The 25,839-nt window shown below is 46.0% G+C and overlaps 2 protein-coding genes across 2 annotated transcripts in view; one reads left to right on the top strand and one right to left on the bottom strand.

The window, feature by feature from the left end:
- The window catches only part of LOC126500003 (serotransferrin-like), a 47,372-nt gene extending 29,450 nt beyond the window's left edge, over positions 1–17,922 (top strand). The window contains 8 exon segments of the mRNA XM_050139584.1: positions 1,189–1,289; positions 1,291–1,444; positions 1,993–2,087; positions 4,236–4,313; positions 8,984–9,066; positions 13,450–13,586; positions 15,368–15,422; positions 16,920–17,922. Coding sequence (XP_049995541.1) covers positions 1,189–1,289; positions 1,291–1,444; positions 1,993–2,087; positions 4,236–4,313; positions 8,984–9,066; positions 13,450–13,586; positions 15,368–15,422; positions 16,920–17,133 — 917 coding nt within the window. The 3' untranslated portion in view covers positions 17,134–17,922.
- Positions 17,923–21,969: 4,047 nt separating this feature from the next.
- Rab6b (RAB6B, member RAS oncogene family) overlaps positions 21,970–25,839 on the bottom strand; it is a 60,372-nt gene continuing 56,502 nt past the window's right edge. The window contains exon 8 of the mRNA XM_050139596.1: positions 21,970–24,598. Coding sequence (XP_049995553.1) covers positions 24,534–24,598 — 65 coding nt within the window. The 3' untranslated portion in view covers positions 21,970–24,533. The remainder of the gene's footprint in view (positions 24,599–25,839) is intronic.

The raw sequence follows: 25,839 nt of genomic DNA, 5'->3' as shown, positions 1-25,839 counted from the left end.
GTGTGTCTAAACCATGCTGGGGGCCATCCAAGCACAAACCTTAACATTTGTTTTATTCCCTACCCAATCAAAAGCGTTTCTTCCTATCTGCTCACTGCTACGCTGTGAGAAAGCGAGAGCCCCATTCCCCCCTTCCTGGTGCCTCAGAGTTGGGGTTTCGTGCTGCAATGTGGAATTGTAAAGACGTCTTTTATTTAGTCTTTAAGGAACTTTGACTTCTCCTGTCATCACCCAGTCATACCTATACTTTAAATCACACTCACACTTTAAAACAATGACACCTACTTAATGACAGAGACTGCAAACACAGCTCCCCAGGCTTGGCCATTTCTGATCAGCAGAGGTGTTTTTAAATTGTAGCACACATTTGGAAAGTTTTCGATTTCCTGCTGAAATCTTAAGTCAAAGATTTACCTTGAAAATCTTTTATAAACAAGTTCTCTCGAGAAGCTGGGAGAACTCGTCTACCCCAGGTCTCAAATGGTCTGTTGTAGTTTGAGTAGGGCCTGCTTTCTATGGGTGGAAATGATCAGTTTATCGTCGATGTCCCCCAAACCCACCGAGTACTGATTTTCCTGATTGCTTTTTAAAATGTAGTCATTTGCGTTTTCTCCGCTGAGCGTGTCAATTGAGGACACAGAATTACTGAGCTTCTCATATGTCGCTGACTTTTACCCATGCTTCTCTTTGGCACATCTTTTTTTCTTTAGCTGCCTGCATAGGTTACTGAATCCTTCAGGATTCGGGTCCATCTCCAGCTACTTTTCTCTGATCCCATGAAGGACTCTGCGTGTCTTTGTGGGTTCCCATTCCGCACGGGGGCTCATTCTGTCACATCTCTTGCCACACTGGTAAAATGTCTCACAAGTCTCAGAGCATGTAAAGGCAGAGTAGAAATTCTCAACTGAAAATTTGCAAGCCATTAATTTTGCTCAAATTTATCGTTCTTTCAAAAATCTAAAAAAAAAAAAGAGTAGTGTGGTGGATTTGACTAAAACACACATTCATGTATGAAATTCTCCAAAGATAAAATTTTAAATGTAAGGGGGGAAGACGCACAAAGAAGACAGAGTCGGTGCATACACATCCCAAAGCGTAAAGATATCAGTAGACCAGTTAACTGGGTTGTAGAAACCACAAAACTTCAACTCCCATCAGGCACCTGGAGTTCCTCAGGGCCTGCAGGAGGGAACTGCGCCCTCATGAACTACCATTCCCGTGATGCTCTGCGTCCCGGGGCGCGGAGTCTAGAGCCACGTCGCTTAGGCAGCCCGGGAAGACCACGGACCTTCCCTCATGGCTTCCGTAGACACCCGGCGTGTTGGGGACAGCGCCGGGGGCGCCTTCCAGCCTTACCTCGATTCCTTGCGGCAGGAGCTGCAGCAGAGGGATCCGACGCTACTGTCCATGGTGGTGGCTCTGTTCGCGGTCCTGCTGACGCTGGGTGAGACGGCAGGCCGGCGCGGCGAAGGCGGGGTGACGGAGTTGGAGCTCGGCGGTGCAGGCCTGGGAGGTGGGCGGCGAGGCTCCCCTCTTCTGCCATCCGCCCTCCAGAACGCAGCGGCGACGAACCGGGACTCCGAAGTGTCCTAGTTCGCGGGACAGGAGTCCCCGAGGCTCCCCTGTGCGCTTGAGCGCAGAGGGCGGCCGTCGCCATCGCTCACACCAACTTTGAGCTGCTTTTATCTGGGAGCTGGGTGCTGGGCTACTGAGGTATTAAGGAAAAGCGGAGATCATTAAATCAGATTTAGCAAGCCATTATTATTTTTTTTTCCAGATTCATCGTTCTGTAGATACTTGAGGTCTCCACAGTTAGGATGAGGGACATAGGTGTGGAAAGGTTGACAGTCGATAGTGGCTGGCACTCAGTGGGTTCCTAACTATAACGCTAATGGGGTGTAACAGTGAAACTAATGCAGACGGACACGTTGTTTTGTCGCAAATGCCTATTAATGCCCTTGAAAATGAAGGCTGCTTTTCTCTTCTCCGCAGTTTTCTGGAAGTTCATCTGGAGCAGAAAGAGCAGTCAGAGAGCTGTTCTCTTCGTTGGGCTTTGTGACTCGGGGAAAACGTTGCTGTTTGTCAGGGTAATGCTTTGAATCCCACCTCTGTTAAACGTACTAGGAACTGTCATCTTGTGGTTTATTTAGTACAGGACACTATGTCAGCAAGTTTGGGACAAGTTTTTAAAAATTTTTTATTTAAGTTTTTTTTTTCTTTTTAATTATATGGATGTGTGTTGATGTGTGCACATGAGGGCCTGTGCCTATAGAGGCCAGATGTGTAGACTCTGTGGAGTTGGAGTTACAGGCTATTCTGAGCTGCCAGATGCTGGGAATGGAATTCAGTTCCCTTCCTTACAGGAGCAGTATGTGTTCTTAACCAACTTAACTGACCCTCCTTCCATCCTGGGAGTTAATTTTTGACTTACTTGGGAATACAAAAAGGCTCTAGGAAAACCTGTTCCCGCTCTCCACACACGCACACATTTAGTCGTTTCTGTAGGGTCTTCTGTAAATATATTTCTGTGGGTAAAAGATGCCAGAAGAGTTGTTGTTGGATAAGAACCCCTTCTGAGAGCCTACTGGAGACTTTCATTGTTTCCGATTTTGGATGTTTTGAATTTTGGCATATTTGCATACATTTTTATCACTTAAGCATCCGTAAAAGGAAATGTTCCAAAATTCAAAACAGTATATTTTCCTCATTTGTAATCTGTGTTGTGAATTCTGTGTAGCTCTTTGGTTCTTATAGAACACCCTTTGTATCAGGAGCAATGTTGTGATTGCAGTTGGACCAAGACTGGGTCAAGACATTGGCATCCTAGCCTGCAGACTGATTCCTCAAGAAGTTCACAGTCACTCCCTGAAAGTGATCCATGAATATTGGCTGATACATTGTTTAGTTTAAAGGATGGCAGGGAAATGTTGAAGATGCATTTCAGACTTCACTCGTCAGTGGCATGGGCAACGAATGTCTTTGATGAGTCAGATGATACCGGTAGAATATATGGTCTGGGGCTGGGGAGGTGGCCCAGGCCATCGAGCTTGCCTGGCAAAAATGAGGACCTAAGTTTGGATCCCTGAAACCCACATAAAAGCCATACCCAGAGGTGCTTGTAATCCCAGTAGAGACAGAGGATGCCTGGAATTCCTTGGCCGGCAAGCCTTGCTAGTTGGTGAGCTCCAGGTTCAGTGAGCGAACACAGCCTCCAGTGTAGACAAACACACACACACACACACACACACACACACACACACACACACACACACACAATGGAAGATGCAGTCTCAGTTTCTTGGGCTGACCCGGAATATAATGGCTACAGACATGTGCTTTTAAGTTTAGCCTGCTTTATTACTCTTTCTTCACCACTTAATCAAAGAAAAAAGGAAGCCCAGTAACTTTTGTTGTGACATAAGATAGTTCTAGCATGGGCAGTTCTAGCCCAGCATTGTCAAAGACATGGCAGAAAGACCCTCCTTTGACAGTTGAAGCTAGTGAGGCTTCCTGTCATTAATGCTCAGTTTTCTGTAGCCAGTATTTTTTAACTGAGCGTGTCTTACTGTGGAGAATTTCCACTCTTTCTTTGGCAGGTATAAATTATTATTTAATCTGTGTGTGTGTGTGTGTGTGTGTGTGTTCATGTGTGAGTGCTGATACATGTGTGCCCTGTCGCATCCGTGGAGGTCAGAGGATGACGGTGTTGGTGTTCTGTCATTGCTGCGCCAGATTAGCTAGTCTGAATTTCTGGAAATTCCCGTCTCCTTCTCCTGTTCTCCCCATCAGGGTACTAGAATTACGAATGTGTACATTACTAGATCTGTTGTTATTGGGCTCAGAAGATCTGAACTCAGGTTGTCAGGCTTGCACGGCAGATGTTTATCCGCTGGAACATCTCCTCAGACCTTGAGTTGCTGATAGTTTAAATGCTTACCCCTCCGTAAATTTGGCCCCTTGCCGTTTGAAAAAAATAACATTCGGCCTAGGGTGTCACTCGACATGTCTGAGGCTTTGGGTTAGATCACTGGCACTGCAAAAAAGAGGAATAAAGCCTGTAACTTGTTAAATTTCTACAGATTAAAAGTAAGCCAGTATGATCCTTTCCAACTATTCCAAGTAGTGTTCATTCATTTGACCCTATGCTCGACAGAATTAAAGTGACGTTCTTTAAATTGGGTTTGGTGTTATTGTAGTGCGCTCACCCAGATCTGCTCCATGTTGGTTTTTTACAGTTGCTAACTGGCCACTACAGAGACACACAGACTTCGATTACCGACAGTTCTGCTGCGTACAAAGTCAACAATAACAGGGTAAGGTGTCTGTGGACTGTTCTAGAATCTGACACTCTTCTTGCTGTGAAGTCTAGTTTCATTTCCATTGCTGTGAGAAAATACTCTGAAAAAAGGAAACAGGTGGGCAGTGGTAGCACTCGGGAGGCAGAGGCAGGGTTAGCCTGGTCTACAAAGCAGATGCCAGGACAGCCAGTCCTGTTAAACAGAGAAACATGTCTGGAGAAACCACAAACAAAAACAAAAACAAAAAAAACAAAAACAAAAACAAAAAAAAGAAGAAGGAGGAGGAGGAGGAGGAGGAGGAGGAGGAGGAGGAGGAGGAGGAGAAGAAGAAGAAGAAGAAGAAGAAGAAGAAGAAGAAGAAGAAGAAGAAGAAGAAGAAGAAGAAGAAAAGAANGGAGGAGGAGGAGGAGGAGGAGGAGAAGAAGAAGAAGAAGAAGAAGAAGAAGAAGAAGAAGAAGAAGAAGAAGAAGAAGAAGAAGAAGAAAAGAAAAGAAAATATTCTGAGGAGTAGCAGCTTGGGAGGAAAGGATTTAATCCGATCCATTAGTTAGGGAAATCAAGACTGCTGGAGATCAGAAGCAGCAGCCATGCAGAAATGCTGCTTGCTGGCCCACTCTTTGGTTTACTTAGCTTGAGTTTTTCATGCCCCTGGACTACCTGCCTCGCGATGGAACCAGCCACATCGGGCTGGGCCCTCTTACATCAAGTAGCAGTCGAGAACACGACCCGTGAGGGGACTCTGTTGAGGCTTTTCTCAGATGGCTGTGTCGAGTGTGACAGGAGTAGGATGTAGGAATCATTTGTAGCCTGCTTTTATGAAGAACATATTCTTGGGAGCAGATTTTGTCATGCCTCTCCTTGTAACATAACATGTACAGGGTTATGTCACAAAATTTTTTCTTTCTAGGTTCTGTCTATTCAAGGTTACCGTGAGTTTCAGTGGGCATTGGGTCTTTTTCTGCTACAAGAGTAGTACATAGACATAGGATAATCATTTACTTAAGAGTAATTTAAAAAAAAAATGATTGTGGCCTTGAAAGCGTCTATGCTAATTACTGTTTGTGAGTCTAATAAAAGACTTAAGCTCAGAAAAAAAAGAGTAGAGGTAATATACCTCAACATAATGAAAGTAGCATATTAGAAACCCAAATAAAGACTAATTTATATTTTTAAAATATTGAGATGGTGTGGGAAGTCCTTCTGTATATGTGTTACTTTTATTGGTTAATGAATAAAGAAACTGTTTTGAGCCTATAGCAGGGCAGAACACAGCTAGGTAGGGAAAACGAAACTGAATGCTGGGAGAAAGAAGGTGGAGTCAGGGAGACGCCTTTTAGCCTCGCCAGAGATAGATGCTGGACAAAACCTTGCTAGTAAGCCACAGATTAATAGAAATGGGTTAAATTAAGATGTAAGAGCTAGTCAAGAAGCTAAAGCTAATAGGCCAAGCAGTGATTTAATTTACAAAAGAAAGTAATTTTCTTTTCCTATTTCCGCTACCTGTAGTAATAGGAGCTGCAGGCAGCTTCCCTGCCGCCAGCTCTCGGCCGCCAGTTAGCTCTAGCTTATGCCCTGAAATAATTACACGGAAACTGTATTCTTTTAAACACTGCCTGGCCCATTAGTTTCAGCCTCTTAACCCATTTCTAATAATCTATGTAGCACCACGAGCTGGCTTATCAGGAAAGATCTTAACCTGCATCTGTCTGGAGTGGGAGAATCATGGCGACTCCTTGACTCAGATTCTTTCTTCCAGCATCCTGTTCTGTTTACTCCACCCACCTAAGGGTTGACCTATCAAATGGGCCTAGGCAGTTTCTTTATTAATTAACCAATGAAAGCAACAGATTAGAAAGAAATCACTCCCACATCAGCTACCCTGACTTTTTTTAGAAGCTGTGCCATAGTTAGATTTTTATTTAGTCAGAGCATTGTTAGTATTTAATGTTGCTACAATCTTTTGCTTTTATGAGCATGGTTGTGATGGCTACACACTGTGCATTTCAAAAATACCCACGAAGAATCAGAAGAATGACTGTTGCACACCTGTGTTGCTAGAAGGCGCAGATGGGATCTACTGAGCTGATTACAGTGCTAACAGTTTTGGTGGGTGGGGAGCAGGCTCCGTGGCTGATGAGGGAAGGAAGGACGGATGGATAGGTGAGTTAAGAGTTGTGCTTTTAGAGCCCCTGTTCCTCCCCTTTCTGGTGCCTTCAGAATTAAGCACTGTGCAAATAGGATCAGCCATTTAGCTGTTTTTTCTATAGTGGTACTTCTCTGATCCAGAACTTTATTTTAGTTTTTTCTTGTCTTTAAGACAAGGTCTCATTGTAAGCATTGCAGCTCAGATGGAAAGGTACCCTGGCAGTTAGGAGCCAAGGAATACTATAAAGTCACTGTAAGGTATCAGCGTACAGCCCTGCTCCAGGGAAAGGTTCCCAGTGCAAGTGCAACAGCTCTGCTCCAGCAAGGGCAGGATTTCCCCAGTAAAGCTGTTGCAGCCCTGCTCTGCCGAGAAGGGTGTCTCCTGCAACAGTGTCACAGCTCTGTGTAAGTTCCCTGGAGTGTAACAGCTCTGCTCTGCTAGGGGAAAGCTTCCCCAGCGACAAGGTTACAGTTCTGCTCCGCTCTGCTAGAGGAAAGCTTCCCCAGCGACAGGGTTACAGTTCTGCTCTGCTCTGACTTGCTCCAGTGAAAAAGTCACAGTGCACAACAAACCTCACTTGACGTTTGTTGGGAAGGAAGAATCCAGGGAGGTGGCTGCCTCTAGGATGAGAAGCAGCAGCAAACTGAACAGGTACAGAGCTTACATAGGGTTTCTTGGGTGGCTGGGGGAGTTCCAGGGGTGGCTTGGTACTGGTGGATTTTTGTAGCCTGATTCTGGGGCTCAACAATGAAGAGCACTTGTTGCTCTTCCAAGGTATTGGAGTTTAGTTCCTAGTACCCATATCCCACAGTTCACAACTGTAATGCAGGGAATCTAACGCCCTTTCCTGGGTCTCATGGTCATCCACATTTACGTGTATACATATACACACATATAAATAAATCTGAAATAATACTTCATATTGGGTTAAATAATTTTAAATACTTTATTAAAATTGATAGACAATGTTCCTCAGGCACATGAGCCTGCATTGTGCTTCATTGAACATAAAGAACACTCATCCCTTTCCTGTCCCACTCCCTGGTGTTCTATTCCAGTCTAAGCAGTAATGTGCCCAGTTGTGTCTTCTGGATCACTAACGCTGTGTGTTTCAGTGCTAGTATTGCTTCAGAAAGAGAGCAGTAGACCTCAGCATGGGCTCTCCAGGCTCTCACTGGCACAGAGCGGCAAAGCTGTTAGACATGTTGTCGGTGAAGGTTTGGGCATAATGAATCCAGAGGGTTGTGCGCAGTCTGTATGTGGTACTGACTTCTGCAGACACCATGGTCATAGCTCCTTGAGAATTAGGTCAGTGTGAGAATTGATGGATGGTTCTGAATCATCCATCAGATGTACCAGACCACACCTGACAGTTTTATTTATGTCTGCAATAGCATGTTCCAAGGATGAGGTCGTAAGATGGTGACTAGCACCTCCTAGGGGGCATAGTGAGTTTGCTAAGTAGGGGACCAGGAATTCAAACGAAATACTGACAGAATTGGAACCTAATGTACAAATATCTAAAACTCAAAAGTCAAAATTGTGGATATGTCATTAAGATTGAGAATCTCATTAATTGTAATACATGCTATAAATTTTATGTTTTTACATTGTTTGTGAATATTTACCAGTTTTCATATGAGTTTGCTTATACTCATATTAGTGTATTTCCTAAGCCTTGGATAGACCGTGCTTCTGTGATTCCTTCAGACAGTAAGGTGTCTTCATTCTCTTACGAGCATTTATTAAACTGGGTGGTGGTGGTGAACATCATTAATCCCAGCACTCAAGAGGCAGAGGCAGGCAGATCTCTTTAATTTTGAGACCAGCCTAGTCTACAGAGTGAGTCCAGGACAGCCAGGGCTACATAGTGAAACCCTGTCTCAAAACAACCAACCAAACAAACACTTACTTACATTGTAATTTTATACATCTTACATAATTTTACATTGCATTATTCATGTCATGTCAGGAACCATGCTGTTTTGTTGCCAGAGCTTTTATTTAGTATGTGGGGGAGGCAATAATGTGGGGGTGTGCAAGAATGTGCAGAGGTCAAGCTTGGGTGTGTTGTTCCTTAGGATGCCATACACATTGGTTTTTAGACATGGTCTGTTCGCTGTCCTGGAGCTCACAAAGTAGGCTAGGCTGGCTGAGAGAGAGCTTCAGGGATCTGTCTGTCTGTGCTTCCCCGGTGTTGGGGCAAAAAGTAGCCCTACCACACTGGACCTTTTTTTTTTTTTTTTCTTAAAATAGGCTTTTGGAATAAAACGCAGATCATTTTACCAACTGGCCTATCTTCCCCAGCCCCTGTTCTTTATTATTTTCTTCCTGTGCCTCGTGCATACTCATCAAGCACTCTTCACTCTTCTCCACCAGTGTTGACGGTTAGCGCTCCACAGACATCCATCTGACTCGCTGTCTGCAGTCATCATCGGCTTGATTCATCAGCACAGCACCCGTGTGCTGCCTGTGATACGAGGGTGCAGATTTTTCCTCTTGGAACTAAAGGCTGACCTAATCTCACTCTTGTCCTCAGGGCAATAGCCTGACTTTGATTGACCTCCCTGGGCACGAGAGCTTGAGGCTTCAGTTCTTAGATCGCTTTAAGTCTTCAGCCAGGTAAGTTAGGAAGTGGCATGGGTTTGTGTAAGTGTGGACCGTGTTGGCATCCACTCATGATGCTTCCTCTGTTAAGACTCTGATGCCATGGTGCCCTGGGGTGGAAAGGCGATGGTTTGGAGTATCCATTGGGGTGTTAGGATTGTGAAGACTGTAGGAGAGTTTCTCAGGGAGCGTTACTCCCATTAACATGATTAAATTTCATGGTAACTCCGAAGATACTGTTTTAAAAAATTGTTTTTAACCATATGCATGTGAGGTCAGCTATGTGCACTTATGTGGAGGTATATGTGTAGGCCAGAGGAGGGTGTTAAATCTCCTGGAGCTGGGGTTACAAGTGGTTGTGAACTTCCCAGCGTGGGTGCTGGGAACTGAACTGTGCAAGAGCAGAACACTCAGAACTGTTGGGCCATCTCTCCATCCCTAACTCTAAAGATAGACTTAATGGTGTATTAGAGCTGTTAGAGTCTGGAAAAGGAATTTTCTTTGTGTTTTGATTTTTGAGACAGAGTTTCTCTGCATAGCCCTGGCCGTCCAGGAACTTGCTCTGTAGACCAGGCTGGCATCAAACTGAGAGATCTGCCTGCCTCTGCCTTGCTGGGATTACAAGCTTGCACCACCACATCCAACTCTCATAAATTCTTAGCTATGTTCTGCACACAATGCAGTGGATGTTAGCTGGGTATCTTTGGGTGTAACTGCTAATTATTTGCGTGGATAGCACACAGCTGGTATCTTCAGAAAGGCCGGCCAGAGGCCTGGCTTGGCTTCTGTAAAGCACCAGTAGCTGTGTCCCATAAGTGCGGGTCCGTCTTGAAGTCCTAGGTGATTTCCACACTAGATGCTGACTGGCAGCCTGTGGCTCAGAGCTCAGTAGTGTCACACAGTGCCAGGCTTGGGGTGATGAGGCTTCCACACCCCTACAGCAGCAGCATGCTCTTACAACAGCTTTGTAGCCTGTTGTTTGCTGGTTGTTCTCCCACTAGTGGGTTTGGAGCAGTCCACTTCGTAGGAAGCATGGTATAGAAACCGTCCTTATCATCCCCCTTGTATAATCCGCCAAACGCTAGAGGCAGCATGGCAGCCCAGCAAGTCTGTTCTTCAGTTACATTAAATCAATGCCTCAAGAGCTATTTTCAGTGTAAGTCCTCCTGTCAACTGATTCTTTTTTTTTTTTTTTTAAATATTTATTTATTTATTTATTATGTATACAATATTCTGTCTGTGTGTATGCCTACAGGCCAGAAGAGGGCACCAGACCCCATTACAGATGGTTGTGAGCCACCATGTGGTTGCTGGGAATTGAACTCAGGACCTTTGGAAGAGCAGGCAATGCTCTTAACCACTGAGCCATCTCTCCAGCCCTGTCAACTGATTCTTAAGTTCTTTCCTAAAATCTGAACGCTCTAGTTTTAAAGGCTTTCTTCATGTTTGCTAACTAACACTGATTAAGAACTGAAGAGGTAAATTTATATGATACATTTCAATGATGTGAAGGCATATTTTAATAACTAGATTTGGAAAGCATTTTGGAAATGATGTTGTGATAGTTTAATTGGCAGTATTATACCTGAGGTATTCATGTTTTTGACTGATGGTATCTTAGCTTCCTTTTTGTTGAGCATTCTAGACTTAGATTTGTCATTGCTTCTTGCCACAAAAATATGGTGATGAGCAATTTGTCACGGATGAGAATTTTTTTTATTCCTCAGACAATTGAGACATACCTAGAACTGCTAAATTTGGCCATAATAGGGTGTTCTTTTAGTACTTAGGAGACTTGAGGCAGGGGGATGACAAGTTTGAGACCTGCCTAAGCAATATAGTGAAACTGTCTCGAAACCAGTTTTTTTTCTATTACTAATTGCAAATAATTTACAGTTTGTAGAATAATTATACTCTGTTATCCAAGTATTTTGAATAAATAGAATATGTAGCATATAAAGATAAAACTAAGTTCACAGGAACTTCAGTTATAATACAAAGGAATTGAAAATACTATGATCTGTGACTTTTTTAAGATTTTTTTTAAAAAATTTGTGTGCATGCGCCTGTGTGTGTGTTTGTACATCATATATGTGCGTGTTCCTGAAGGACATGGTGCTGGATCCCCTGAAACGAGTTACAAGCAGTTGTGAACTGCTGGATGTGGGTACTGGGAACCTAACCTTTGTCCTCTGCAAGAGCAGAGAGTCCTCTTATCTTCGGAGCCATCTAAAAATTCTGCTTCTGGCTTAAGATTCTTTCCCCATCACTGATTTTAAAGTATTTTATTTTTTACTCTTTCTTGGATTCCTGCCCTTTTTTAAACAATAAATAACAGCATCCACTACACATTCATTTCCTTTTGGTGAACTGTAAGCACCCGTGTTTTGATCTTCCTCAGACCATCTGTTATTTGGGCATGTGCCTCTGTAACTGCCAGTGATGGCCACTTTTCTCCTTTCCGGTGGGTACTTAAAGTAAACCTGCTGTTTTCTTTGCTCTTTGCCAAATTCTGCTCCTTCCTTTCAGGTTCTGTTTTTCTCAGTGTCATTTTCCTACGGGACATCTGTCTTTGGCTTCGTGGTATTTGGAATTCAAGTGTACCACCCTACACCAAAGGACGCTATCCTCTGTTCAGGTGCAGTGGCTGACAGGTCCCGCGCAGCTGGGCCAGCCACACCGAACAAAGCCTCCTACTCAAATGCAGCCTAAGAAACTGAAACAGCTGGCTTCCTGCCTCACAGCTGCAGGGCACAAGTGGACACTGCAGGCATAAGACCCCAGTGAAAGATTAGCATGAAACTTGGGCCAGTTCATCAAACCCTGTGATGCCGACAGATGTCACTGTCTTCTTTCTCACTGTCACAGCGTGGGACTCTGCTGACATTTTTGGTCCTTCTCTCTGCCGTCTCTTTGCTAGATTATCTAAGAAATCCTTTTCCCTTGAGTGTTGTGTGAGCCCTCAGATCTACTGTCTAGTTTGCTGTGTTCTTTTCAGCTAAGTTATATCTGCTTAGCTTTCCACTGAGTTGTGTATTTCATAGGCTATTTTTATGATGTAGTCTTTAAAATACTCTTTAAAAGTACACCTGCTTCTTTTTTTTGTTTCTACTATTCTCTCAAATAATCTTAAACATAGATTTTATTGTAACTTTGGTTTTTTTTTTTTTTTTCCTGGAGGCAGGGCCTCAAGTAGCTCAAACTGGCCTTGAACTCAAATTTAGCCAAAGACGACCTTGAGCTTATGACCTACTGCCTCTACCTCCTTGATAGGGTTACAGGAATGCGCTTTGTCTGGTTTTATGCTGGCTGGGATGAATCTGAGACTTTGTGCCTGCGGTGCAAGCATTCTATCAACAGCACATCTCCATGACTCTGTGCTTAGGTCACTCTAAACTCCAGTTTGGGGGTTCTGGATATTCTGTGTTGGAACTGCATGTCTAGAACCCCTCCTTCAAGGGAATGGGTGTCTTTGATGAGGTTGACAGTCTTTGATACTTTAGGATGCGAAGGGTAGACTCTAGGGTTATTTCCATCTGTTGGTATCATGGGGGTTGATGAATCTGGTCCGGTTTTTATGTAACCTTCGCCTGGGATCTTAGTGCAGGGAGAGCGTCAACTTGTGCACGGCAGCTGTGAGTCGTTGGAGACAGGTGTTGTAGTTCTTGGGAATTTTTCTAATCACAGCTTCCATTAGCCTGCCTTTGAGCTGGAGGCTTTGTGCAGGGTGTTTGGTGTGACTGTGCAGGTTCCTCTTAGCCTCTTGCGCACCCCTCTTTACTTGGGCCTTCATGCTCCTGACCCTAGAACCTGTTTGTAGTTCTGACGGCTTCGTTTCTGCTACAGGATAATTGTTGCTGTTGCCTGAGGTTAGCACCATGTGCTCATAGTTCTTCTTGAGCTACCGTCCCAAGAGTTCTCTGTCTTCACTTAGGTACCAGTAGTCTTTGTCGGACAGGAAAACAAACTGTACAGGTCAGTGTGTCATCTCTGACCTGGCTTTCCACAGCTCACCCCCACATGTACTCTTTCCAAGGTGTGCTTTATCTGTACGGTCAGCACACTCCTTTAGCCCCACGGTCTGGGCCGGTTTGCGGTTTGTTGGTTCAGCTTTAGATAGTCCTTTGGTCTTGTTCAAATGTCTTCCTCTTTGTTCTTACTCCATTGTGGACTATAGGATGATTTCCTGGCCCTTGAGCAGACACCCTTTCTTGTGTCCTTTTAGTTTCTTAACAGCTGTATGATTATTATTATTGCTAATATTACTATGTCGAGGTATGTGTGTGTGCTTGTGTGTATATGACAGAGGGCTGAGTCTAGAGAGATCAGGGGTCCTGTCCTGTGGCCCCCACTTACTTACTGTGTACTCATGTGCCTCTTTCCTTTAACTCACTGCAGGGCTGTGGTGTTCGTGGTGGACAGTGCAGCGTTCCAGCGGGAGGTGAAAGATGTGGCCGAGTTTCTGTATCAGGTCCTCATCGACAGCGTGGGACTGAAGAATGCACCATCCTTCTTAATAGCCTGCAACAAGCAAGGTGCTCCCTCGTGGCGGCAGTGGGTTGGTCTAGGATTGCTACTGAGAATTGGTTCATTTACCTGCAGCTGTTACTGTCGAGCATGGGGCACAGGGGTGTCACAAATTAAGGGACTAAATCTTCATCTATTACTAATTCCCAGTCTTTTTACCAGGCTGCCCTAAGGACTGGCAACCAGGTGTTGTTATACCCTTTTTCATAATACAGTGCTTTTTATTTTGAAGATCCTAAATTATTTTACTTTACCAAATGTTAGCTTGTGAGGTTGCATACTGTCACTTCTGGAGATTTTGGGGGGACTCTGTAAAACAGCTTTACCACTGAGAGGTTCCACCACAGGAAACTGCATCCCCTTTTGGGGCTCACACTTGGGTCAGCGGGCTTCAGTTCTGGGCCCAGTTCAAGTAACCCAGGATAGTTGGTCTTTCAGAACTCTCTCACATCTACATTTCCTAGGAGTCTGGAGCATTTTTCAGAAGGGATTTTTTAAAATCCTAATAATACCTGCTGCGGGTATTATTTTAAAATTATTTTTAGGGGCAGGAGAGAGTTCAGAGGTTAAGAGCAGTAGCTGCTTTTCCAGAGGACATGAATTTAATTCCAGCAACCACACGGTGGCTCACAACCATCTATAATGAGATATGGTGCCCCCTTCTGGTGTATAGGCATGCTTACAGGCAGAACACTATACATAATAAACAAATCTTTTAAAAAATATTAAAAATAATTTTTATATGTAAGGGTGTTTTGCCTACACGTATGTCTGTGAACCGTATTCACACCTGGCACATGAGGAAATTAGGAGAGGGCTTTGGATCTGCAGGGCTGGAGTTACAGACAGTTGTGGTGCTGGGAATCGAACCTAGATCCTCTGAAAGAGCAGCCAGTTCTCTTACCGCTGAGCCACCTCTTCAGGTCCAGCTCTTAATCTTTCTCTGTTTTGTATAAGGAGGACATTCAGTACCTATTGGTTTGGGCTTTGTGCCCTCCTGGGCTTGTTTCTAACCTACAGTGTACTTCATGCTTGCCACAGCTTCTAAAAATTAGCTGGTTGGATGAGGTTCTCTTTAAGCAGTAAATAAGGAGTTGCGTGTTAAAGTTCTCATCAAATGTCAGTCACAGTGCTGGTGGACAGGTTTAAGCTTGAAAGGCTCGTACAGTGTGAAAGCTCAAGCTTACTTAGTTTTATGGACATTAGCACTAGAACAATATGTCTTATTGCATTTAATGTTTTAAAACATTTTTCAAAAAACTACAAATACAGCATTTACTTTGACAAAGAAAGAAATAGCATAACAAAAAATGATTTAATGGGGCTGGAGAGATGGTATAGCGGTTAAGAGCACTGTCTGCTCTTCCAGAGGACCTGGGTTCAATTCTTAGCTCCCACATGGCAGCTCACAACTGTCTGTAACTCCAGTTTCCTGGGATCTGACCCCTTCACACTAATGCACATAAAATAAAGTTAAAATAATTTTTTTTTTTTTTTTATTTTCGAGACAGGGTTTCTCTGTAGTTTTTGGTGCCTGTCCTGGAACTAGCTCTTGTAGACCAGGCTGGCCTCGAACTCACAGAGATCCTCCTGCCTCTGCCTCCCAAGTGCTGGGATTAAAGGCGTGCGCCACCACTGCCTGGCTTTAAAATAAATTTAAAAAAAATGATTTAACAAAGGAACGGGAGGTAAGCTTCTTGGAATAAATAGGAATTTTCTATTGTGGTAGAAATCCAGGGCAAAGACACATTGAGGATTAATCTAGAACAATGCTCTTATTTCCCCCCAGATATTGCAATGGCAAAATCAGCGAAGTTAATTCAGCAGCAGCTTGAAAAGGAACTGTAAGTGCACGCACTGCTGGCAAATGTCCCGGCACCCAAGCATCCAGTGGCTGTGTATGGTTATCAGAATTACAGTCGAGATTAGTGTGGAATGTATGTGTTAAATAATCTATGAAAGAATTAGTGGAATTCTAAAAAACCTAATGATGTTCATAGCTGTTTTAAAATTTCATGACTTACTGAAGCCATCCGCTCATTTTGTTCTTTTATAGCTGAGGTTTGAGAGACTTACGACACTAAGCTTAAAGTAATTTTATTTCAGTGAATGAAGGCATTTGTTCACATAGCAAGGCATGTAAAACAGTGTTAAAAGGTACAAATAATATGTAAATTAGTAACATTAAATAAAAACTAAGGGTCAGGGGAAAAGGGAAGTAAAAAAATTAAAAGCTATTGGAAGCTGGGTGTGTTCCCGCAAACCTGTAGTCCCAGGACTCTGGAAGCAGGGAAAGCAAGCGTCCCAGGCCTGCCTGGCCTATATAGTGAGAGCCTGTCCCAGAAAATAAAATTTAAAAATTAGGCCTGGCGCTGGTGGCACATGCCTTTAATACCAGCACTCGGAAGGCAGAGACAATGACCGAGGTCAGCCTGGTCTTCAGAGTGAGTTCCAGGACAGACTCCAAAGCTACAGAGAAACTCTGTCTCAAAAAATAAAATAAAAAATTGTAGCTACTGGAAATTATTTTTGACAGAACAATATTATTTATCTTAGTGTCGAAAAGCTTGTAAGTTGAGTGAGGTAAACTGTGAGCATTAAGAAAACTAGCAGGCTTCTGTGCAGTTCCTATTTCTAGGAACTAAAAAGCTGTTTTGCAGAAGAAAAGACCAGCACAGAAAACCCATTTACATTTTCTTAGTGCTTTTGTAAGAGTAAGGCCTGTGGTTTTCAGACAGGGTCTGCAGCCCTCACTGTCCTGGAACTCATTCTATAGACTAGGCTGGCCTCGTACTCACAGAGATCACCTGCCTCTGCCTCCCAAGTGCTGCAATTAAAGGCGTGTACCACCATGCCCAGTTTGCTATTTTAGTTGGATCTAGTATTTATAAATATTAGTCCCTGGCAGGAAGTCAGTCAGCATTTGCCTGTGTGCTCTCTAACAGGACGAGCAGCTGGCAGGAAAGTGGCTTAATTTGGGAAGGTTTTTCTACTTGGAAAGAAACAGGATGGAGGAGACTGAAGTCTGCATATGTATGAACTTTAAATCCGAGAAGACTCACGATAAAAAGCTCCCCATGCTCAAGTTTCCAAACCTTGACTTTTTATTAAACATGCATTTAAAACTGAATTTCCTATGGTGTCATTCAGATCTTAGAAGTGGAATTAGGCTTAAAAGAGCCGGTGGCACCCGGGTCTCCTAACCCCCTAACCTGTTTATCTGAAACAGTGGTTCATGGATATAAAGGATAAGTCAGCAGTGTTAATAGCAAATTGACGGCTAGCCTATCAGTCTTGAATGGGTACTGATGATTGCCTCTGACTTGTCCCTTTGCCCACAGCAACACCTTACGAGTCACCCGCTCTGCTGCTCCCAGCACACTGGACAGTTCCAGTACTGCACCTGTTCAGCTGGGAAAGAAAGGCAAAGAATTCGAATTCTCCCAGTTGCCCCTCAAGGTGGAGTTCCTGGAGTGTAGTGCCAAGGGTGGACGAGGGGATGCCGACACCGCCGACATCCAGGACTTGGAGAAGTGGCTGGCCAAGATCGCCTGAGGGGCAGCCCTGGCTGCAAGCCTTGGGCTTCTCTGACTGACGAGCAGTTTGGGAAAGGGCTGTGGTGGTGTGGAGCTGAAGAGGCAGCATGGCCTGTGTCTGCAGCATCTCCGTGTTCTAGAAACAATTGTTGCAGCTCGAGAGCATTGTCCCTCCCTCTAGCTCCTTTCTCAACTAGTCCTTTTTATTTAATTCTCCTGTTCTCCCTCTTGGTAGGTGTAGCATTACTTTAGTGTGTGACATAGCAGAGAGGACATTGCCATGAGAAAAGGGAAGTTCCTGTCCTCTGCCTCTGCTTCGGTCCGTTTTCCCGGAGCCAGACCTGCCCTTTTATGGCGCCAGTTCATTTCCAGTTGCCCCTGGTATTTTGGCATAACTAATGCATTGTCAGTTCTTAGTGAAGTCTCAGATATAAAGGTAGTTACAGTGAAGACAGGTTCAGAACCACAGGGCACCGTTGACAGTGACCTGTCTCCACTCCAGCTGAGGTTCAGAAGCCTGCCGGGAACCTCTAGAGTCACTCTCACGTGACGGATGTAAGAGCCAGCTCCCCAGACACTCGTGGTTTAGTGTGCTCCAGAGGTTCCCCTGGGGAGAGCTGGGAGACAGTGCACTGCTGCCTCTGGGGGCAAGTGAGGCCCCAGGCTGTCTGCCTGTGCTACTTGGTCAGCTCCTGTTGTGTCGCCTCAGCTCAAATGCCATGGAACAGCACAAACGGGAAAAGTCCACTGTATATATTTTTAAGTGAATTCATTCATGCTTTAAAAAAAAGTTGCCTTTTCAAAGTAATGCTGTCTTAAATGTTTGTGTTTTTATTGCTTTTACAAATGGCTGGTATCTTGATAAATAACTATCTGAAAGCATTAAGTTGATTGATGAGCGAGTACAGCTGGGAAGCTGAACTAGGATTCAAGCTCAACTCTAGGTTACTTGAGCCTACTACATGTATACAGACTCTGTCTCCTCTCACACTCAGAGACAGGCCTCATTAGAGAGACCCTATAGGAGAGGCATGACTCGAAGTGTGGTGCTTGGGAACACGCACAGGAGCGTCTGGGCTGGCCTTGGGGACCAGTGGGAGTCAGGATAAACACGGTGTGCTCCCTGTGCAGTCCAGCCCCAGCCTCTGCCGCACCACATGGCATCCCTGTGGGGCCCAGATTGCTGCTGTTCCCAGCAGGCACTCAGGGCTCCCCACCCTAACGCATTTCTTCCTGGGGTATGAGACGCGGAGCACGAAGGTTAAGTCGAGAGATGACCCTGTCACTTCTTACTAGGAAGCAGTGTGCTGTGGGATTCTCGCTGCTCTCTGGACCCTGCCGCATGAATGACTGACATTACAGTAGTTGTTCAGGGGAAGAAAGGTGGATGTTTAGTTAAAGAATATGTGTTTGCTGGGCAATGGTGGCACGTGCCTTTAATCCCAACACTCAGGGAAGCAGAGGCAGGCAAATCTCCATGTGTTCTAGGCCAGCTTGGTCTATAGCATGACTTCCAGGACAGCTGGAAATACACACAGAAACCCTGTCTCAAAACAAAACAAAACAAAAAAAAACCCCTGTGTTCACTGACTCTACTCCCTTTTTTTCTGGGTAATAAAGTGATCTTATTTACTGGGAGAATCGGCACATCCGAAAAGTGATGAGGATGGAGAGCAAAGATATAAGTTTTATTCATAGCCCGAGGATGCTCTTAAATAAAAGGTTAGGTTGGGCAAGGCTGGAAACCCGGTTGGTAGAGTGCTTGCCTGGTGCTGCAAAGCCCAGTTGTACAGGGGCAGCTGCACTGAGGAAGGCCTGAAGGATTCCACTTCTGGAGTCTCAGCACGACCAGACCTCATTCTGGTTTTTCAAGCTGTGGCTGGTAGTGGTAGCTTTTCACTACCAGGTGCCTCACAGTTTCTGGAAGGGCCTCAGCTCTTAATGAACAACAGCTGGGGAACCCCTACCACTGTTTCCCAAGGCCTCTACACCTCCTGACAAGGTCTTCTGACATCATTTCACCCAGAATGTAGCCTTAATCAGCACCCTTAGGTCCCTCCCCACGGGAGCACTTAGCCATGTTCTGTTGACCTTAAAAAATATGTATTTGTGTACACACACAAATATATGTATATATGTGTATATACATGGATATGTTATATATAATGTAGCCAAGAGTACAAGGTTTCCCTGATATATATAAAATTGGGCTTAGCAAACAGTGGTCACTCTTGCAGTGACGAGGAGAGTCACCCAGTAGCCCCTGCCCTTGCCACACTGCACTTCAAACAGGACAATCACAACGTCATCTTGTGCACACCAGGAGTACCTCAGCCTTGAGACAGCGGGGCTTAGCTGTGCTAACGTAGAGAGCAAGTGTGTCCTCGGTGTGAAGCCCCGTGGCTCTGGACACTGCTGTGTCGGAGGAGGGCTGTGTGTCCTTGGTGTGAAGCCCCGTGGCTCTGGACACTGCTGTGTTGGAGGAGGGCTGTGTGTCCTTGGTGTGAAGCCCCGTGGCTCTGGACACTGCTGTGTTGGAGGAGGGCTGTGTGTCCTCGGTGTGAAGCCCCGTGGCTCTGGACACTGCTGTGTTGGAGGAGGGCTGCTGTTCTTGCTTTCGTCTGCCATGTAGTCGTGTTCTCGGGCTCTCTCGGCCCTCCCCACTTCCCCACCCCCTGTATCTGCCCACCTCACACCTTATCACTAGATACCAATCTAAGTGGGCAGGGACTTTTGTGTCCTCGTGGTGGCCTTGAGGTGGCAAACTGGAGTGTTCCAGAACTTTTAGGACCTTTCGATGGGAAAGGTCACTCGTGAACTGAAACTTCAGCATTCTAAGGAATTGTTCCCAGAACCCAGATGGGAACTCAGGACACATACTATGGTAGGCGTAGTGGAGACCTAAGGGGCCTCTCAGAGACTGTCCCCCAAGTGGTGTGGAAGAAGCTGGGGGTGGTGATGGCTGATGTGATCTAAAAGAGGATCATGATAACCCAGGCAATCATCAAAAGGGTAAGAAACCTAGTCCCTGCACTCTGCCTCCTTAACCCATAGCCCTGTTGAGTAGAGTGGAGAGGTGATAAATGCACTCCTGAGTCCTGGTTCCTCCTGGAGTCTCCCTGACCTTTTACTGTTAGGCTGTGCATACAATCTCACTAGCCCACAGTTTTCTCTTAGAATCAGTGGAGAGCCCAGGTGAGCAGGGACAAGAGGCAAAAGGTCTTCCATTGGGGACATGCCACCCAGACATGAGAGGGCCTTTGAGGAAATCCACTTTTAAGCCAGCCCCCTATATATAAAACCGTACCTCTTAGACACAGTCGACAAGAAGTTTTGTGTTGAGAATCAGGACATTTATTGTTTGACCAACATGCTGAGTCTTTTCCACATATTACACAGTTGAATGTAAAGTCAATATGGCCGCTTTGCCTTCTGAGCCCATTACAGATGGAAATGCCACCCTCTGTGTTCCTCTTTTAAAGAACAGGTGAGGTGAGAAGTCAACACACAATAGGCAGGCTGGCCTTCTGGTTGCTATGGAGGCTTCTTGTCTCCTGAAGAGACCATCTGAACTCCCGCTGCAAGGCTTTCCTGATAATATACCCTGCAGAGTGCCAATCAGACAGGGCCTGGAGTCCAAGGAGTTTGCACACTGAAACTGCAAGATTTTGGAATACCGAAGAAGTTGATTTAAAAAAAAAAAATTAAAAGGGTGCCCTGACTACTGCTCTGTGTGTGGTTAGACAATGCAAGTAGATTTGGGGACCACCCATTACAGTGAAGGAGCCCAAACCACCTATATTCTCTCTAGCTACTAAGGCTGGAAATAACATGTTCTAGCCATGGTGTAGAAATGGCTCAAGGGACACGAGCACAGGATGCAGTCGTGTCTGTACCCCCAGGTCAGCAACGGGTGGAGGATGCCAACACCGGCTCTGATCGTCCCTGGCTTGCAGGTGACCTTGTTTGTTTCGGCTGGCTCCCGGTGCTGAGGCACGATGACAGTGCCTCCCATTCTTGGGGGAGAGGTAGTCTGGGAACTAGTGAGCATTGGACACACTCAGACACACTCCTGCCTGCTGGCTCTCGTAGCTCTGACTCACCACCTTCTCCTGCCCTGTCCTCCTGATAGCCTCTCCCCCTTCCGTATGGCGAAGGAATAAACTGCTCTACCTGCAGGACGCTGACACCAGTGCTGTCCCCACACTGTCACACGGGATACTGGAGGCCAGGCACTGGCTAGAGCTCTGACTGTGCCCAGCTGTCTACACTCCTAGCTACCACCTTGCAACCTTTATCTCTGCTGCCTGACGTTTAACTGATGCGACCACGGCTTCGCCTCCCATCTTGGGATACTGCGGAAATGTTTAAGATGGCGACAGGAAGGAAGCAGTGGCCGTGACAGCAGTCAGGCCCTGGCCACCAAACATTCTAACCTCTGACCCCACAGCAAGACTAGCACTCAGGACACTGACGTCACACCTCCATTTTGGTGTGCATGTGGGTATAGCTAAGCCGCCTGCCTTTCCAATCTTAGACTATTCCTGAAATGCTCACAGAAGTTTTGCTGACAATCTCCTTCAAGACTCCTAAAGAAAAGAGAGAGGGCCATGCCCATCTGCCAGGCCAGGCTCAAATGTCCAGGGAGAGGAACTGAATTACTAAGTTGAGATCTTGTCCTAAGAGAATCCTCCATTCAGTCTTCTGACTGATGTGGATTCAGCAAAGATGGGGGCACTGAGATAATTTCAGGACATCTTCAAGCAAACCTGACCAGATCCTGCCGACGAGGAGGGTGGTGGGCGTCAAGGAGAAATCAGTCCCGGACGCAACAGAATTAGTTCTGTGCGGGGGGGGGGGGGGGGGGGGGGGGGGGGGGGGGGGGGGGGGGGGGGGGGGGGGGGGGGGGGGCTGCCTTAATGGCCGTCAGAGAAGGAGATGGGCTGAGGAAAAGGCCAGGGCACCGCTGGGGTGGGAGAGCAATGGGGTGACTGTACCCTCATTCTTAGAGGCAACGAGACTGGGAGACCCTAAACTCAAGAGTGGGCTTTGTGGACAGGCTAGGAAGGCAGGGCTCCTTAGGTCCGATCAACCAGGATGGCATCCACCATGGCTCCTGCTGTTTCTAAAGTATGCCATGATGCCTCAGATTGTGTGCACAAGAGGAGGGAACAGATCTGCTACTTGGAGTTATAGAAATACGGGTAAGGTTATCGTTCAGTGCCAAGAAGATTAAAATTCACCATACATCCATTCCTTGAGACACAGGACAAAGCCCTGTCCGTGGGGCTCTGCCAGAGGCTGCCAGCGAAGCCCTTCCCTGCCAACCAGGCTGCTGTCAGCACAGGGTAAGTGTGCCTTCTTCCAACAAGCACCACTTAGGTGGGGTGCCCACGGTGGGGGGGACACTGGCCCACAAAGGCATGCACACCTGTGCACACAGGTACAGAAAGCAGTGAAGGTAGTTAGTTCTGTGGACGAGTTTTGATTGTAGCTTAACACATCTATGCACTATTTTATTGAAGGCAAGACAACCACAAGTTATTGAACAATATTTTGAGTATTTCTTATTTCAGTACACTGCATACTTTTGAACTTCCAAAACTGGAATCACAATGCAAGTTCCAACTCGAGAGTGGGAGCGACAGGAATATACACTGAGCACATGTATACGTGAGGATGTGTGTGTGTGGGTGTATGCACAAGTCTATCTCTATGTATAATTATGTACACACATAAAAAAGCTAAACACATGATGTTTCAGTTACGCTTGTACATGGGTCCTTGCCTTCTGGAAGCGGTACCCAGGAGGATCCTGCTTCCTCTCTTCTTCACCAGAATGGGCACTGACACTGTCTCCCAGGATGGAGAAGCATGGCAGGCCCACTCACTAAATGAAACCCGCCATGCAGGCTGCCATTCTGAACTCATTTCTGAGAAGTTCCATAATTCATCCCAACCCCCTGTGGTGGCATTTACCCTGCACATCAGCGGTCTGGAGACGAGCCAATGCTATAGGACTGGGATGTTCTGAAGGGTCACTGCCCCTGTCTGTTTTGGGGCAGGCTTAGGGCAGTGAGTCTGGGGGCGTTGAGGGTGTGGGTTACTTTGCTTTGAGGAGAGAACTCTGTTAAGAGTCTCTGAGGATCTTTAAGACTAAAGCAGTCTCAGGAATGAGTGGAAACAGCAAGGACAGCTTGCTGGGGCAGGTGGTAGTGCCCTGGGCAGCCTTCTGGAAATCCTACAGTAACCTCAAGATGCCCGTAGTGCAGCCACAACACTCCAAAGGTATTCACACAAAGATTTCAAATGTACCATGCCAGGGGCTGAAAACACATCAAGGAATCAACGCTCCCACAACAGTACCCAGCAGGAGGAATAGAAGGTCTGGGAACACATATTGTTCAGAGTCAGGGCGGACATCTGTCTCTTCCCCAATCACAGGTGGACCAACGGCACGTGCCCCAGGCTTCAGCACCCCTGAGCCACCCCGCTTCACCTCACACATTGAGTTGGCCAGTCAGCCTAAGTACATGCGTCAACTGTTGGGCCAGTAGCTTACAACATTTGAGAACCACAACCCTGCCTCAGTCCTCAGCTGCCTGGAGCACCCCATCCTTCCAGTACCTTCTCGCTCTGCTTGTCACTGGGTCAGCACAGAGAACACACGGTTGTCTGTGTTCTCTGTCTCCATGTTTTTTCAGGGGAGGAGATGAGGCAGAAGCAGCCGTGGAGCCTGGCGCTGATGCTAAAGCCCACAGGCCTTCATTTCCAGTCAGGGGCCGGCTAATATGTCCCACTCTGCCAAGGAAGGACTGAATAATGGCCCCTCTGGGCTGTTCTGTTAAAGTAAAGTCTGATTTGACTGAGGGGAGCCTGGGTAGAGGGCTTGGTTGGTTTGAGTCACGTGACCCAGGCCTGGAACCTAATTACTACTTTTCAGTTAATTGCTTTAATTTACGGGACAGGGGATGGGAGGAAGGTAGAGGTGACACACAGTTTCAAGAGAACAGGAAGGAAGAGGTGTATGGAGAGGTTCTCTATAAGTTTACAAATATACAAAAACAAAACCAAAAAAAAGCACATCTTTCAAATAAAAATGACTACTTCTTTTATCTGGCAAAAAGTTGTATACACATGATTTAAATTTTTTTTTAATTTTAACAGTTTTTGGCAATCTTAATAAAGTACAATATATTACAACCAAACCAAAAAATAGTTGTTTAGGTAACAGCTGTTAAGAGTGACGTGGTCCCTGATGCCCAGCCTCCCTCCCCATGTCCCACCCTACTCCTAGAGAGAGAGAGAGAGAAAAGAAAGATCCTCCCGTTTGATAAACTCATTTCCCACCCCGTTAGGAAGCTAACCAATAGGAGGCAACACAAGTGAGTGTTTTCGAGGAAGCCGAGTGGGTCCGCATTAGCAGGAGCAGCCACCCTCGCTGGCCGGCGGCTCCTGGGGCTTGTCCAGCTTGATGTCAATCACTGTAGGAGGCTGGCTAAGGAAGATGACGGTCACCAAGATGCCACTCTGTCCTTCAACACACCCCACACTCAGCTCTTCACTCAGCTGGAGTGGGAAGGAACTGCCCGTCTTCCACCCTTCTCTCTCCTACCTCCACCTACCTACATCCCCCACACTGTCTACCCAGAGGGAAACTCGGGCTGTGAGGTGACACAAAGGCTAGGGAGGGTCTGTCTCTGAAGCTTTCCCCAGTGACTGATGGATGGTGCTCAAATTCCGTTAGTCTCAGCCTCATTAACTACTGGCCCTCCTCCCAAGTGCTACTTTGTCATGGCACACCCTCTGAGTGTGGAGGATGCTTGTAGCATCCCTGATCTCCACCCATCCTCTGCCAGAAGCACTTGCTTTCCAGTCCCCTAACTTACCACAACCCAAGTCGTCGGCAGACATTGCCCAATTCCCCTCATGAGGGAGGGGCTGGAGTCAGTACTGGTCTAGCTAAAAGGCTGGCTGCTGCCATGATGACATTCTGTCCCATACGGGAGTGACCTGACTGTGTTCCAAAGGAATCTTCTACAGTGCAATCTGAGGCACAACACTTATGGACACCACGTGGGATTTTTGGACGGTGTCTAAAAAAATCTCCTGAGAAACCTGTTACAAAATACATCTTCCTGGTGGATCTGGAGATGGATCTGCAGGGCGAATTACTAAAAACTCTGGAACATCCCAATGCATGGCACCTGGTGTTCCAAAAGGACTTGTGGCGGGAGGCTACGCTCCATCTGCATGTCCAGTATGGTGGCCACACTAAACTTTTTAAACTGTGTGTGTGCATACAGTAGGGTCTCTCACTAAATCTGGAGCTAGGCTGGTGGTCAGCAAGCCTCACTGACCCTCCTGTCTCCGCACAGCACTGAGGCTACAGTTCCGTGGCCATGTCTGGGTTTTCACAAGAGTGTCAGGGATTCAAACTTGGGTCTTCAAGCTTGCGCAGCAAGTGGCTTTGCCCACTGACCCATCTCCACATCCTGAAACTTAACTTTAATATTAACCCAAGTCTAACTAGTTTAAGTGGAAACACTCATGTAAGATATGATATTATAAAGCACAACTTTAAATACTTTGCTGCAGGCTTATGTACACACTAACATTTAATGTTTCCTTTTTGTACTGCTACGTGCCACTGGAATACTGCGGTCGAGGGCAGCTTCTGATTGAAAAGATGGGGAAGAATGGGTGGGCTGACTTCTCAATCATC

Source organism: Alexandromys fortis, unplaced genomic scaffold, assembly GCF_014885135.2.
Source record: "Alexandromys fortis isolate MF-2015 unplaced genomic scaffold, M_Fortis_MF-2015_v1.1 scaffold_36, whole genome shotgun sequence".
Lineage (NCBI taxonomy): Eukaryota > Metazoa > Chordata > Mammalia > Rodentia > Cricetidae > Alexandromys > Alexandromys fortis.
This window is presented reverse-complemented; position numbering and strand designations above follow the sequence as displayed.